The sequence below is a fragment of the Leguminivora glycinivorella genome, chromosome 6 (assembly GCF_023078275.1).
Source record: "Leguminivora glycinivorella isolate SPB_JAAS2020 chromosome 6, LegGlyc_1.1, whole genome shotgun sequence".
NCBI classification, from domain to species: Eukaryota; Metazoa; Arthropoda; class Insecta; order Lepidoptera; family Tortricidae; genus Leguminivora; species Leguminivora glycinivorella.
Window position 1 is genome coordinate 2979377 of NC_062976.1, and position 15958 is coordinate 2995334.

General features: G+C 43.6%; 2 protein-coding genes across 2 annotated transcripts in view; both read left to right on the top strand.

Moving 5' to 3' along the window:
• Nucleotides 1-7090: 7090 nt before the first annotated feature.
• Nucleotides 7091-9859, top strand: LOC125227366 (transcription initiation factor IIB-like). Its single transcript, XM_048131667.1, has 3 exons — nt 7091-7307; nt 8252-8605; nt 9209-9859. The coding sequence occupies exons 1-3, from the start codon at nt 7215-7217 to the stop codon at nt 9368-9370; spliced, it is 609 nt and encodes a 202-aa protein (XP_047987624.1). The 5' UTR covers nt 7091-7214; the 3' UTR covers nt 9371-9859.
• Nucleotides 9860-15709: 5850 nt separating this feature from the next.
• The window catches only part of LOC125227624, a 238252-nt gene continuing 238003 nt past the window's right edge, over nt 15710-15958 (top strand). Inside the window, exon 1 of the mRNA XM_048131980.1 lies at nt 15710-15948. Coding sequence (XP_047987937.1) covers nt 15885-15948 — 64 coding nt within the window. The 5' untranslated portion in view covers nt 15710-15884. The remainder of the gene's footprint in view (nt 15949-15958) is intronic.

A 15958-nucleotide genomic window follows, 5' to 3' on the forward strand; every position in this document is an offset into this window, starting at 1 on the left:
GATGTTGGTAGTCCCGTTTTCCCCACCTGCAACATAAGGCTTCTACGCGCCCCGACCCGCCACCAGCCACCCTCTTTGTTTCGTCGAACGCCGAAGTGACCGGTTGTCGCGTATTCCGTTCGAACATTTTTACAGCATGGTGTCTCGAAATTAATCTTTTAGTTTCTATTTCCTTGTTACTCCTGGTCAAACCAGAGTTATTCGTGTTTTTATTTAAAAAGTGGCTTATAACGTTTCGGAATTATGAAATTTTTCAATTTCAATTTTCACCGTCAATTCTTTCTTCCCTTTTAATTTACGCTCGTTCGTCTTGAATAATGAGATATATTATGCCTCGCTAGCGATCATTATTCGTCTTTCGGGGTTCTCACAATAGAAATGAACGAGCGGTGCTTTATGATTCTACCCACTTTTTTGTAAGAAAGTTCCATGCTGCAAAAATCGTTACCGTTAATCAGTTTTCTTTTAAACTATTCGCATTTCCGAGACTAAAGTAGGAAGTGTTATCCGCGTATTAAAAGTTTCGCGCGAGAATATAAGCGGTAACGTAGGTAAGTTGCTCCGCCGGGGACCACGTGCTCCGGGGACCACGTGCTTCGCAACCGCGTGCTGCGCGACCTGCGGGCGGCGGCGGCGGCGGCGGCGGGCGCGGTGGAGGAATACCGCGCTCCAAGAAGGTTTGAATTTCTCCGACGAATGGGTGAGCAGATTCATATTATTTTAGAAAGAACATGTTCGGTTTCCGATTCGGTGCGGAGGCCCCAAGCCACGTGTCGGCGCCGGAACTTACTGTAGCGCTGCGATAGCGCCACTGACCGCGGCAGTGTTGTCCGCCGCGTCGGCGCCGCCGAAGTTGCGTAGAAGTTGCCTCCTCGTTAACGATGGCCATCTCTGCGGTGCCGCCGAACAACGTTGTGGCCGCCACATAGGCGTCGCGTGCGACGCTGTAAGTATGTCTGCTGCTGCCCCGACGCGAGCGCCGCGCCGTTAGTGATCTGTCGTCAATATGCAGGCTACCAGCGCGGCCACCTTCTGCCCCCGCCACAACGCCGCGAGCCTGCTGAAGCTGTCCACCAATATCGCTGGCCGCCACGCTTATGCTGGCGCCTCGATGGTGATGCAGAGCGTTCGTCTGCCGTGACAACGCCGCGATCCTGCTGAAGCTGTCCACCAATATCGCTGGCCGCCACGCTTATGCTGGCGCCTCGATGGTGATGCAGAGCGTTCGTCTGCCGTGACAACGCCGCGATCCTGCTGAAGCTGTCCACCAATATCGCTGGCCGCCACGCTTATGCTGGCGCCTCGATGGTGATGCAGAGCGTGCGTCTGCCTTGACAACGCCGAGACCCTGCTGAAGCTGTCCACCAATATCGCTGGCCGCCACGCTTATGCTGGCGCCTCGATGGTGATGCAGAGCGTTCGTCTGCCATGACAACGCCGCGATCCTGCTGAAGCTGTCCACCAGTATCGCTGGCCGCCACGCTTATGCTGGCGCCTCGATGGTGATGCAGAGCGTGCGTCTGCCTTGACAACGCCGCGAGCCTGCTGAAGCTGTCCACCAATATCGCTGGCCGCCACGCTTATGCTGGCGCCTCGATGGTGATGCAGAGCGTTCGTCTGCCGTGACAACGCCGCGATCCTGCTGACTGTCCACCAGTATCGCTGGCCGCCACGGTTATGCTGGCGCCTCGATGGTAATGCAGAGCGTGCGTCAGCCCTGACAACGCCGCGATCCTGCTGTAGCTGTCCACCAGTATCGCTGGCCGCCACGCTTATGCTGGCGCCTCGATGGTGATGCAGCGAGCTCATCTGCCGTGACAACGCCGCGATCCTGCTGAAGCTGTCCACCAGTATCGCTGGCCGCCACGCTTATGCTGGCGCCTCGATGGTGATGCAGCGCGCTCATCTGCCGTGAAAACGCCGCGACCCCGCTGAAGCTGTCCACCAGTATCGCTGGCCGCCACGCTTATGCTGGCGCCTCGATGGTGATGCAGAGCGTTCGTCTGCCGTGACAAGCCTCAGTGGTGATGCGGAGCGTAATACTGTTAACCGCTGCACAGGCGTCGCAATCCTTCTGCTGCGTCTGCCGTGACATCGCCGCAAGCTACTTGAAATTTTCCACCGGTGTCGTCGGCCGACACGCTGATGCTGGCGCCTTGATGTCGCCTCGATCGCACGAGGTAAGATTGCAGACGCGGCGACCTTCATCGCGCCACCGAGCGCAATACTGCGGCTGCCGCGAAGGCGTCGCTAATTTTCCTGCCGCGTCTGCCGTGACGACGCCGCGAACTCTGTTGATGCTGTTCACCGATGTAGCTGACTGTCATGCTGGCGCCGGTGCCTCCCGCGCTGACGGCGGCGACCTCGAGAGGGCCACCGAGCACGATACTGCGTGACGCGACAGGGGCATCGAAGACGCCTTTCGAGCTGACGACGGCCGTCTCAATCTCACCGCCGAACGTAACATCGTCTGCTGCAGTGACAAGCTGGTAAGATTGCTGATGTGGTCCCTTGGTACTGCTAGCCGCCACGCTGATAACGCCCGTCGCGCCTAAGATGTCACGCTCACCGCGAGCACTGTCTTCCCAATGGTGCCACGACCATATCCGAGCTCCGTCTGCTACGGTATCGTTGCAGACTCTGTTGCTGACCAGGCTGATACTGCCCTCCAATGTGACGCCGGGCGCCGCTATCAGCTGACATCCCGTACACTATGGTATCCACTCTTCTCTTTCCAGTTCCCGTGAAGTACTTCGACAGTATTTACACTCTATTTTGACCAATGACTCCTCCGTCGCCGAAGTGAGAACAGATAAATTCTAAAGATGCTACGTCCTAACGTGGCTTGGCCACCCATAGTTGAATGAGGTAAGACGTCAATAACCGGACGAGGAGCCGCACTGCTGCGAGGGTGTCCTGACGATGTTCGCGAGCTATCTAATCGGAGAGGCGCCTCGCGAGACGACCCTGTGATTCCTGTACGTCGCTCATTGTGTAGGTCAAAGACATCGTAAAGGTTTGCGGAATTTAAAAAAAAAAAACTCTTTCAGAATGTCCAGATCTGAATTCGAGCCAGCGTGCTGCATCCTGAGCGTGCGTCTGTTTACCGGGCGGACACCAAAACCGATCGGTAATCTGGCCGCGGGGGTTCCAAGTACACGACGATTTCCCGGAGACTTGTGGCGCCCCCTGTCCATTCGAGAGATTAACTTATTCGCCGAGCCTCTAATAAACAAATTGGGAAAAATAAACCCGCTTCGCCTTAGTGAACTTGAAATTCCAGCTCAAAGCGAAAGGGGCCAGGAACTCAGGAGGACTTCAGTAGTTATCATCTGGCTCGACTATACTGAATTAATATAGTGCTTGATTCGATCGTAGAACCTGATTTCATCAATTTCACAACTTTCGTAGTCTACAGAGGGAGGTTGGTTTCCAGCATTACCTCGTACAGCTGCCGATAGCTGTAGTTAGGCCAATCGCTCCTGTTTTGCTTGCATTTGCAGCCCGATAAGACCTTCAATAATCGGAATATTGTACAAAGTAAAGCTCTTCCGATGGAAAATAATCTTCAACAGGCGGTGGCGCTGGCGACTGAAGTGACATGCAGCCGGATTAAGGTTCGCATAGCACTATATGCTATGCACAGTTCGGTTGTATGTTATGTTATGCTGTACGATGGCAGGACTACATCTCTTCTGTTACGAGTAACTACGACAGTAACTGCTGACTCCAACAGACTGTCGTACGAGGTCAGTATGCACCCCCTGGGAGCCAAGTAAGTGACCTTCGGTGACCTCGCCTTCTTCTGCTTCGCCCGTCATCGTACCTCTTCGTCTGCGAGAGCCCTGCATTACGCCGTACAACGGTACGTATTAAGCCTCCGCCACACATAAAGCGCATTCCGCTTCGCTAACGCTACGCTATCAGCGCGCTGAATGCGCGCGCATTCCGCTCGCGTCCCGCGCGCGTTGCGCTCGCAATCCGCGCTCGTTAGTTCCCGCTAGTGCCCACGGGGCGCAACGCCAGCGTTTGTGCGGTGCACCGCCATTATTGCGCTCCGCCTACGCTCTCAAAGCGCGCATGTGTGGCGGTGTTTTAATTCACCCCTTGACCTGCTACCACGACGTGTTCAGCAACCACCAGCGATGCGACACGGACGTCACCTCTCAGTCTACACTGTCGACCTTCATTGCACGAAGTAGAAATCCGTCGCATCGGGTTTTGGATTAGGTAATGGATTACCCTAAGAGTCAATGACTGACTTGAAGAAATCGACTGATACCTCCGTCCAGTGTAGTAGCAATCGACAGCGCTCGTACTTTTCATCTTCTAGGCTAGTTTTACCGAGCGATCAGTATCCTCAAATGCCCTCACTAAAAAGAGTTCAGAGTTCAGGAGTCTCGCTTGTAACCGCGCTCGCTTGACGCGAAATAGTCTGATCGAAAATACCAGTATCGTAACAAATAGCCCTCGGGCGCGTGAGTGATGACCTTTTTCTGTGTTTGATACGGACGTAAGACGTTGGACTTTAAATAGTCATATCAAAGCTAATATTGATTTAGATAATTTTTACGAAGGGTTGACAAAAGCAGTATCAATTACGTTACCCTGCTACAGTACAGATAGTTACACTACTTTTACAGTTAATTTCCACACTTTGTGTCTGAAATTGGGTTTATAATAACCTGATAAAATAACGTGTCTGTTAATAATAAAAGTGTATCTAAGGTTTTTGTATCTTGTTCAAGTCAGCCTCGCCTACAATGTATAATAATGTCATTTCTCTAAATATTCGCTGACTAAAGCTAAACGTCATCACGAAAATCTCTTTAGGCGTTTCTGTCACCAAGATATTCGCGGATCGAAGGCGATTTCGACTGATACATCTGTCAAATCGGTTCAACAACCAATTCACTTATTCTTCTATGCTATGCCAATAGGGCTACCAAAGGCTTGCGCGCCAGCTGACTCGCCACCAGGAGATAATAAACAGGTCTCTATATAAGACCTCGGATATACAAACGGCACAAATAATATAAAAATTTTACCTTCCAATAAAATTGTTATTATTTTGCCACAACGAACGGTGGCGCCATCTATCGGTCCGATGCGACGTCTACGACGTACTCTCTCTATATAAGACCTCGGATATACCAGGCAAAATAATAACAATTTTATTGGAAGGTAAAATTTTTATATTTTCATAAGACTTATATTGACCGGGATATAGACCGTGATTACCTTTTTGATTTTTGTCGAGCTCCCGATATTTCGACGCAGTTGCATGCATCACGATCACGGAAAACTGACGAAGGCGGATGTTAAAGTTGCATAGACAGCGCGCGATCTACCCTCCTTCGCGCGGCTGCGTTCACTTTCAGCGTTACCACTGGTCGCATGCACTTTAACATCCGCCCGCCTTCGTCAGTTTTCCGTGATCATGATGCATGCGACTGCGTCGAAATATCGGGAGCTCGACAAAAATCAAAAAGGTAATCACGGTCTATATCCCGGTCTATATAAGTCTAATAGCCCTAAATGCCTTATAATTTCTGTTATAATGAAAATAGTAACCAACTTGTAAAGTAATTTCAATACAAAACAGAGAAACTACAACTGTATTAATAAATAGTGTATTATCGCCTTGGTCGTGTGTTTAAGGTTTAGTTTATAATTATTATAAGTAAACGCCACAAATAAATTTATTTTTAAGTTACAAACTGCTTTTATTATGAAACCTGAATTTGAAAATCCTGCGCAAAATATCGCGAGGGCATTTCTTCGAGCATTTCGGATGGTTTGACTTCGATGGCAGAGTAGCATGAGTATAAGGCTTGGGGGCCGATTTTTGAGTCTCGCGGCGTTCGAATTCAGAAAATTGTCACTGAAAATAATAGGCAATTCACCGTTTTCAACCGGTATTTTAGTGACTGTGAGACTCAAAAATCGGCCCCCTGGCCCCGTAGCCGAATATGGCCGAATGGCCTTTCAGCGACGCTAATGCAATCTATCTCTATCGCTCTTGCGGATTGGCGCGACAGAGCCAGACTGAAGAAATGCCATTCGGCTACGGGACCCGAGTATCAGCCTCAGCGTCGACTTAGGACATTTGCAAGAGCTTCAATTGTTTGACATGCACGCTAATACAAGCCCCGTATTCTCATATCTAAGTATTCTTAAACTGAACGGACCCGGGTAAGTCCTTAAACTACGTCCAACACCACCGTATGATGCACAGCGTTCCATACGGTGGTTTAATTTTTATTTTAGTCAGCTTCAATCAAAATTTGGAGAAAGAAATTTTGTTTTTGGTTGACTACACGAGGACAAGCATGGTCGCGCGATAAATGATAAAACATCAGGCAGTCCCTATAGCACTATTTGTAAGTGCGATAGGGACGACCCTACGTTTTATCGTTTATCGCGCGACCTATCTCTCTGTGCTGAGCTATCTCCAATTATAAATGTGATGTTGGAGCTGGCTCTTGTTGGTAAAAAAAAGGTAAACTGAAGGTTTGGGAAAAGGTATACAAATATCCTGGACATTTGCATACTGTATTCATTTTATTTAGGATTGTTTAGCGACAAAATATCTTGTTTTGCTCAACAATTCTATGTGGTTTTTCTAAGGTAATGGTAAGGTGGTAAGTATTGGTTTGCCTTCAGCTAAGTTTAAATAGTAGGTACTATTCAGTCAGATCTTGAACGATTTTGTGAAAAACAAAAACTTCAAGATTTTGACGATTTTGGCGTGAAAAAAAGGTGCATTCAGGGTTTTGACCGAATGACAGAAATGCTCAGGCAATTCCGAAAGGGGAATCTTGATATGATGGAAATAATGGTAATTTTTATGTGACTTTCGGAATTACCCTTCTTCTTCTTCTTTAACCTAGCGTTTTCCCGGCCTAGCGCCAGGGTCCGCTTTCCTGCTCAGCCTTCTCCACTTTGCCCGGTCTTCGGCATCCTGTGGTGAGAGATTGTTCTTTTCCATGTCCGCTGTCACGTCGTCCAGCCAGCGCTTCTTAGGCCTACTACCGCGGCCGCGTGACTTTGACTTTCGGAATTACCCTGATGCACCTTATTTAATTTCCCTTTACTTAAATTTGATTACCCACTATAGGTAAACCTTCTATAGCCCCGGCTTCCAACCAAGAAAATGCTTCACTGAATGCCTCTGCGGCCCAGGAGAAGAATCTAATACTGATGACAAGGACATGATAAATGCTTACAATGAGATTAAGAGAATGGCTGAATGTGCCAAGTTTCCTGAAAGCATTGTGGATAAGAGCTGGGACTTGTATAAACGGGTAATGTATCTAAAATCTTACGTGCAAGAGTTTTTGGGTCTTGCCTTACCATTTTATTTTTTAACATTTAAGTTTTGGTTGATTGCTATATGATATGCAAACTGAATACTAAGTATCTATGTAAGCTTTGTTCTCAATATCAATAAAAAGCCGCACCTGTTACGCACGAAATGTTTTTATAAGACGCGCGTGTAGACTATTATTTTAATGATAATGTAAAACTTCAAGAAATTGATATATGCAATTGTAATGTTGTCTCCCTTAATCGTGCTTTCAGATAATGTTATAAAAAATAATTGACTTATATGATATTCCTTTATGCTACTGATTTCCTTTAAAGCACATTTATTTTAGACAAGTAAATGAATTGGATAAGCATCACTAAAGTTATTGTTATCTTAGTGTAAAATTATAGGTAAGGTAAAATGTGTTGCTCACTGGTTTGCACTGCATTATATTTAAAACATAAATGAAACTCCAGCTTTAGATTTTAGAAATACTATGTACTAATATTTCTGTAAAAGACCGTTTGTTTCTTTCTTAAATAAATAAATAATCACGCGTCAAATAGCGCAAATTATCAGTACCACTACTCGATTCTAGGTGTCAACAGTGTATCGTCTGCCAAAAATTTAATATTAGAACAGTTTACAATTTATGTTACAAGCAGAAAGAATTGAAAACAAATACTGATTAATAATTTAATACTATTTGTAATATTAGCTAAAAATTGGTGAGCATTGGACTCTTCGTTCGTAGCGACATCGCGTGATTGTCGCTAGATGTCAAATAACCCGCATTTACTGATGTATGGAATTACAACATACGTAGTATCTTCTTAATAGTAGTCTGTGGTTCCTCTATGCTGTACATCCTGGACTTGGGGGTATTGTATCACCAACGCGTGATTCCACCGAATGATACTGACTTGTCTGTCTTTTTAGGCACAAGAGAATAATCAACTCACGTTCACAAGCGACGCAGTAGCATCTGCGTGTTTGTACATAGCCGCTCGCCAGGAAAAAATGGCGCTCTCCTTAAAAAACATGTGTCAAATCAGCAAATGTAGCAAGAAACGTATAGGCAAATGTTTCGTAAAGACCTTGAAAGTTCTAAACATTCAGCTGGAGCCTGTGTACTTGGACCCGTCTTTGAGAAGTCTGTGCAGTGACTTGGATTTGCCTGTTGTGGTTTCGAGGATGGCTCATCACATCGTACAGAAAGCTGAGGCGATGAAGATTGCGCCACAGTGTGATGACCAGGCAATTATGGCTGCGGCCATTTTTATGGCTTCTCAGGTACGTAGTGGCGAACACGTAAAGATAGATTAAAAAGGTAGTGAGCTACAAAAATGAATTCATTCATAATTTCTCCATGCATTTTTGCAGCCGATAGTACCTACATATTTGTAGTGAACAAAAGCATAGTATCTCTAACGCAAACATGAAGCTTTTTCGATACGTTTTTATCACTTGCTGTATTTTTCTTTCAAAAGCAACTTAAGTAATTAAAACAATATTTGGACAATACTAGCAATCCCAAATAGAATGAGTTGTTGTTTATTAGGCCGATAGTCCACTATCATATGTGTATCATAGAAATATGATCATAGGCAACATGCCAACCTTTTTCTTCAGGTTGGAGAAAAAGAGAAAAAAATACAGACCTATATGTTCATATTTCTGTGATAAACATATGATAGTGGACTATCGGCCTTACTGGAATTTCTAATATGGCCACCTCTTATAACAGAGATCGGACAGTTGGGAGTCATTTGAATAACGTTTTCGGAATAATTAACCTTATGTTGTTACAATGAAGCCCCTTGTCCGATCTCTAAATTCATAAATCAGCTCAACTTGATAGTCACTACATTTTCTTCAATTTGTTTTAATACTCAGGTGTCAAACGATAAGCGGACCCAGAAAGACGTGGAGAATATCTCAGGAGTATCTGGCGAGTCCATTCAGGAAGCGTATAGGCTCATGTACCCTCACGCGGCCACGCTCATACCCGCTACCTTCGAGCTGAAGGCACCCATCGAGTCTTTGCCACAAATTTAGGTTACTTAACCGTGTAGGTTGGTAGTAGTAGGCAACACAATTCCAGGCAATTTACATACCATTTCCGCGTTTTCTCCATTCCATAGTTAGTTAACGTGGCAATGGTACCTATGTATAGATTGCTAGCAATGAGGAGGCACACTGACATCTCGCCAGGCGGCGCCTGTGCAAGTGTCTAGGCATGTCACTGTCATTCATATGTGAGAGAGAGAAAAAACATATCATCTTCTCTCACGTATGAAATTCTTTATCTGTGCAATGGACTAATAGGGTGGCGCCATCTATCATAACCTTTGAGTGTGCTTCCTCATTGTATTGCCCATGTAACAGCACTGTTAGGCTAAGATGTATGGAAGAGTTTTAGGTGTTAACTTGTAAGCGAACCCAGAAATATTTGTCAACTAATCGATTAGTTTCAATTTCATGTAAAATGGATGTTGATTAAACGGATAACGGTAAAAACATTTTTTTCTTAATTTTCCAAAATTTTAAAGAGTTAAAACTATATCCATTGAGATCCAAAGACGTCTAATGATGAGCACGACTAGCCCAATATCAATATTCGTGCATTTCGACAAGGCTTATAATGCACCGCAGACAATTGGCTAATATTTTTATTTTTATTTTTTATTTATTTAAGTAAGAAACAAACAGTCTTTTATAGTTGTTTTTTTTTATGGGATAGGAGGCAAACGAGCAGACAGGTCGCCTGATGATAAGCGATCACCGCCGCCCATGGACACCCGAAACACCAGAGGTGTTGGAGGTGCGTTGCCGACCTTTTTGTATATAAACACTGGAAATTTTTAAAACTAGACTTACAGTTTCCTTAAAGAAATTATTTAAACATCGTGTTCAGTAAAAATATGCACGAGTGGTGCTCCCCTTATTTTGTAGGCTTTTCCATATTAAATTGTATGGTGTCAAATTAGTTCCAACGGCCGCCGAAGTAGAAAGGATTTCAAAATCAAAGATGGCGGCTTAAATACATATGAGATATGGCCCTACATCCGATATCGGATTGGATAATGGGAAAACGGACAAGATAACGTGTATCTGTGACAATCAGCGCTAATATACTCTGTCACGCATGTTGCCAATACACGTGCCGTTGAAAGGGTTAATCAGCAATTCCCGAAAAGTTTGTACATTTGGATCACGTCTCCGATTTTGATAAAAAATGGTAGGCTGATAGAGTCCATGATGCTGGGCAAGAAGCAAGATCCACTAAGTTTCCCAAAATGTCCCAGGTATAGTTTGTATGAAACTTTCTTTTTATCAACTTGAAAGAGGGTTTCATACAAACTACCTGGGACAATTTGGGAAACCTAGTGGATCTTGATCAGCATCATGGACTCTTATCAGCCTACCAATTTTTATCAAAATTGGAGATGTGATCCAAATGTACAAACTTATCGGGAATTACTCTAATAAGGGCGTCGAACCGTCAACAACCTTCATACTCATTATTACCTATTCCCATCATGTCCCATCGAATTTATTGTTTTTTCATCAAAACGCCAGCGGCTCAGGTATTTCTTTAAACAGACTAATACCTTATGACGTCTTTACACGCTTAAGCTGTTTTGAAACGACATAGGAAAGGGCGCGTGACGTGAGCGGAGTAGCGAGTGAGCCCTTTATGTCTATTTAGGTAGAGACGAGTAAATATTGAAGGTTGTCAATAAGATAGCATTGTATGAACATTTATTTTTGTAGGTACTGACATGTACTTATGCAAGGGGAAAGATTACAAAATTGTAAAATATAGACTTAGAAATTGGTATTCACATTCAGTAAGTTTGTCATATTTTAAAATTTGCTTCATGTTAGGGTCCCCCCACATCTAGCGTCTCGCGAGCGTCGCGTCGGGCCAACTGTATGGAAAAAGACGCCGCGTCGACGCGACGTCGACGCGGCGTCAGGCTTTGCCCATACAGTTGGCCCGACGCGACGCTCGCAAGACGCTAGATGTGGGGGGACCCTTACTGATGTGCCGACGGAAAGTTTCCATAATTCAGAAATTTTCACATAAGAAAACTTCGGAAACTTTCCATACTTTGTATGGACAATTGTATGGATGGAAACTTTCCATTTCATAAATTTAAATTCCCTTTATTTTTCGTGAAAATTTCGTGAATTTTTCGAGAAATCTAAGATTTTTTAGGAAAGTTTCCGCATTTTGCACATCACTACTTCATGTTAAAAAGCAGTTTTCGGAAACTGCAACATTTTGAATATAAAACAGAAGAGTAAGGGAAGGTGAAGGCCCATCAGCAAAGACACTGTACTTAAGTGCGTTACCGGCATTTAGAATAGTAAGTTTCGAAGGTCTGAAGGCACATTAAAGCAATCAATTAAAACCGAAATAAATTACACATGAAAGAAAAAGTGACCAAGGCCTCCAGTGCTTGAGGCTGGAATCGAACCAGCGTACTCTGCAATCGCGGCAGATGCCTGTTTCCGCTCGGCCACCCAGGTCACAGCTGCTGAGGTCAAAATTATCTCTCTTCTCTCATATGAGTAATCTATAGATATATATAGTATTGTGACACATAGCACAAGTTGAAATATTTTCAATAGAATATAATTTGACTTGTGTTAATTAAAATTAGAATTGATTTAGCAGCGCCATCTCTCGAACTGTATTGAAACCAACCTGAGTGTGGTTCACATGGGGGCAAGAAATACCGTTCTACCAGTAGATATGGCAGTCTTTATCACTTTACTCGTCCATGCTTTAAGGTGGCGTCGGCCCTTTTGCCATACTAATGTGAGGCGTGCCTTCGATCTTGATGTTGCCTGCGGGCGTGGAGACATTTCCACGCCGCCGATCGTTCGTGGTGTAATAGTGTATGATATTTGGGTCAATCACAATGGCAATGTGGAATGATTGTGCTACAAGGAAGCAAAGTTACATAATATGTAACTTTGCTTCCCTAAATTTAATCCTCAAAAGGAATATATTTAATAGAAGAGCGTAAAGTTAATTCGAACGAGGAATATAATACAATGGAATCTTGCACTTACAATTAAATTTATGGTGCTATTTTTTCGCACTTGTGCGCAAATGCGCTGGTCGCGTACTGTGCGGTTTCAGAGGAATTTCCCCCGCGGATGCTCCGGCTGTGGAATGAGCTCCCTGCCGAGGTATTCCCGATGAACTACAGTATAGGGTTCTTCAAAAAAGGAGTGTACAAGTTTCTAATGGGTCGGCAACGCGCATGTGACACCCTTGAGTTGCAGGCGTCCATAGGTTACGGTGACCGCTTTCCATCAGGCGGACTGTATACCTGTTTGCCACCGACGTGGTATAAAAAAAAGTAGTACTTTACTCGCGTGTCCAAACTTTGAAGGGCCATATCATATATCTACTGTAAAACGTCGCACGATGTATGTGGCACGTGTCAAGAGGTAATTCGCAACTCGTGTCAAGTTAAAACGCTTTTTAGGGTTCCGTAGTCAACTAGGAACCCTTATAGTATATTGATTTAGACTAACACGATTTGCACTCATAATTTTAGAACAAAACGGGACTTAATCGCGTAAACACTTACATTTATATTAGGCCCGACGTTTCGAACATCACATTATGTTCGTGGTCACGGGTAGACTGGCGAGGAATTGCATCAACATCTTCTAGCCGCGCGAGTTTCTCGAACTACCCGCACTTGTTCTTGATTATTCACTTTTGCGCTAGGGTTGTCACTTTGCCTACACACAACACTCACGACATCAGCCGGTGTGTCGGGCCTAATATAAATATAAGTGTTTACGCGATTAAGTCCCGTTTTGTTCTAAAATTATGAACCCTTATAGTTTCGCCATGTCTGTCTGTCCGTCCGTCCGTCCGTCCGCGGATAATCTCAGTAACCGTTAGCACTAGAAAGCTGAAATTTGGTACCAATATGTATTTCAATCACGCCGACAAAGTGCAAAAATAAAAAATGGAAAAAAATGTTTTATTAGGGTACCCCCCCCTACATGTAAAGTGGGGGCTGATATTTTTTTTCATTCCAACTCCAACGTGTCATATATTGTTGGATAGGTATTTAAAAATGAATAAAGGTTTACTAAGATGGTTTTTTTGATAATATTAGTATTTTCGGAAATAATCGCTCCTAAAGGAAAAAAAAGTGCGTCCGGCCCTCTAACTTTTGAACCGTATGTTTAAAAAATATGAAAAAAATCACAAAAGTAGAACTTTATAAAGACTTTCTAGGAAAATTGTTTTGAACTTGATAGGTTCAGTAGTTTTGAGAAAAATACGGAAAACTACGGAACCCTACACTGAGCGTGGGCCGACACGCTCTTGGCCGATTTTTTCATGTATCGCCACTCGTTTCGATAATTTCCTTTTCCGCTATTGTATCGTAATGTAGGTACTGTTATTCCGAGGAACTTTTCCAATGTTGTAGGTACAAGCACGTATTAAAGTTAAGCTTTACGTTTTAATATTGTTAAATCTTAGAATGGAAGTCACGGTTTAACGTCCCGGTTTAAATGGACTCACGGAATCCAGCAAATTAACAGCCCTAGAGGGGCACGATTAAATTAAACTACAAATTGTATCCTGTCAATTTTAAAGTCAAATACTGGATTATCATATCGAACACAACAAAATGCTATTGCAAAAGTTGAATAATAGGCGAGACGACTAAAAAAACTAATTAGTCCGTCAGTTAGATTATCAAAGAATTTTAGACGTATTTTTTTCTTTTTTCTCGTTAAACGAAAAATGTCTACGGTACAGTGCGTTGAAGTTTCGCGTGACGTCACGCCTAGGTACAATTTTTAGGGTTCCGTAGTCAACTAGGAACCCTTATAGTTTCGCCATGTCTGTCTGTCCGTCCGTCCGTCCGTCCGTCCGCGGATAATCTCAGTAACCGTTAGCACTAGAAAGCTGAAATTTGGTACCAATATGTACATCAATCACGCCAACAAAGTGAAAAAATAAAAAGTGGAAAAAAATGTTTTATTAGGGTACCCCCCTACATGTAAAGTGGGGGCTGAAATTTTTATTCATACCAATCCCAACGTGTGATATATTGTTGGATAGGTATTTAAAATGAGTAAGGGTTTACTAAAATCATTTTTTGATATTATTAATATTTTCGAAAATAATCGCTCCTAAAGAAAAAAAAAGTGCGCCCCCCCCCCCTCTAACTTTTGAACCATATGTTTAAAAATATGAAAAAAATCACAAAAGTAGAACTTTATAAAGACTTTCTAGGAAAATTGTTTTGAACTTGATAGGTTTAGTAGTTTTTGAGAAAAATACGGAAAACTACGGAACCCTACACTGAGCGTGGCCCGACACGCTCTTGGCCGGTTTTTTTATTTAGAAGTGACGCCACAAGTCCCCACTCCGGAACTTTGATGCTCTATATCTTCGTATTAGAAAAAGCAAAAAATATGTGTTCAGTATTTTTGAACGATCTACTGACGGACTAAACAGAATGCCATTTTTAACCCCCGACGTAAAAACGAAGGGGTGTTATAAGTTTGACGTGTCTGTCTGTCTGTCTGTCTGTCTGTCTGTCTGTCTGTCTGTCTGTTTGTCTGTGTGTGTGTCTGTCTGTGGCATCGTAGCTCCCGAACGGATGAACCGATTTCGATTTAGTTTTTTTTATTTGAAAGCTGTGTTAGTCGGGAGTGCTCTTAGCCATGTTTCATGAAAATCGGTCCACTAGGTCGCGGTCGGGGGTTTTTTCAAAATTTTAATTTTGTGGTTAGGTTATTATTTATGTAGTCGTCATCCCTATTTCTTATTTATTATTATACTAGCTTTTGCCCGCGGCTTCGCTCGCGTTAAATTCGAAAATTACAGAATGCTCTGTACAAACTTCTACCCCATTTTACGAAATTGGGGGTTAGCAAGAGACAAAAAGTAACCTATGTCACTCTCCATCCTTTCTACTATCTCCACTTAAAAAATCACGTCAATTCGTTTTAGCTACAAAGTTTTACTCAGATGGAGACGGAAACCTAGCTAAATCATTATCATTAATGTCAAATTGATATGAAAATATCTCGTAATAAATTAATAATACATCGTCACTACCTGTTTAGATCCGCGTAAAAATAGCTTGGAATTAAAAGTTCTTTATTGCGAAATTATCTCGCTGTCAATTTTGCCTCAGGCGAATTTATCTACCCCCATTCTCTCCGCTGTACACGTCATAGACAAACTACTTAAACTAGAGAAGAGACCGTCATCGTCACCCACACTTGCATGCCAATGAAAACTCGATCAATCTTTGAGGGCTTTCCCAAAAAGCTTTGCTACGCGCTGTCGCTACGAAGAAAATTCAGTACCGCGCTAGCTTTCGACGGGGGAGCACGCGTCGCGCGCGCTAGAATTTGCGTCTTTCGTATTTACGTACGCAGTCATTCAACTTTAAATCCAATTATTAATACGATGGCGTGTGTAAGTTAATGAGATTGAGTGATTAGTGCGTTAAGTGTTATCTGATAGTGTTTGGTGGAAAATGGAGGATGTGAGCTTGGGAAAATGTTGAGCGCGTTCGCGCTATGGCACGTGGGATTGTTGGTATTGGGAGTGGATGGGCTTATAGGTGAGATAAC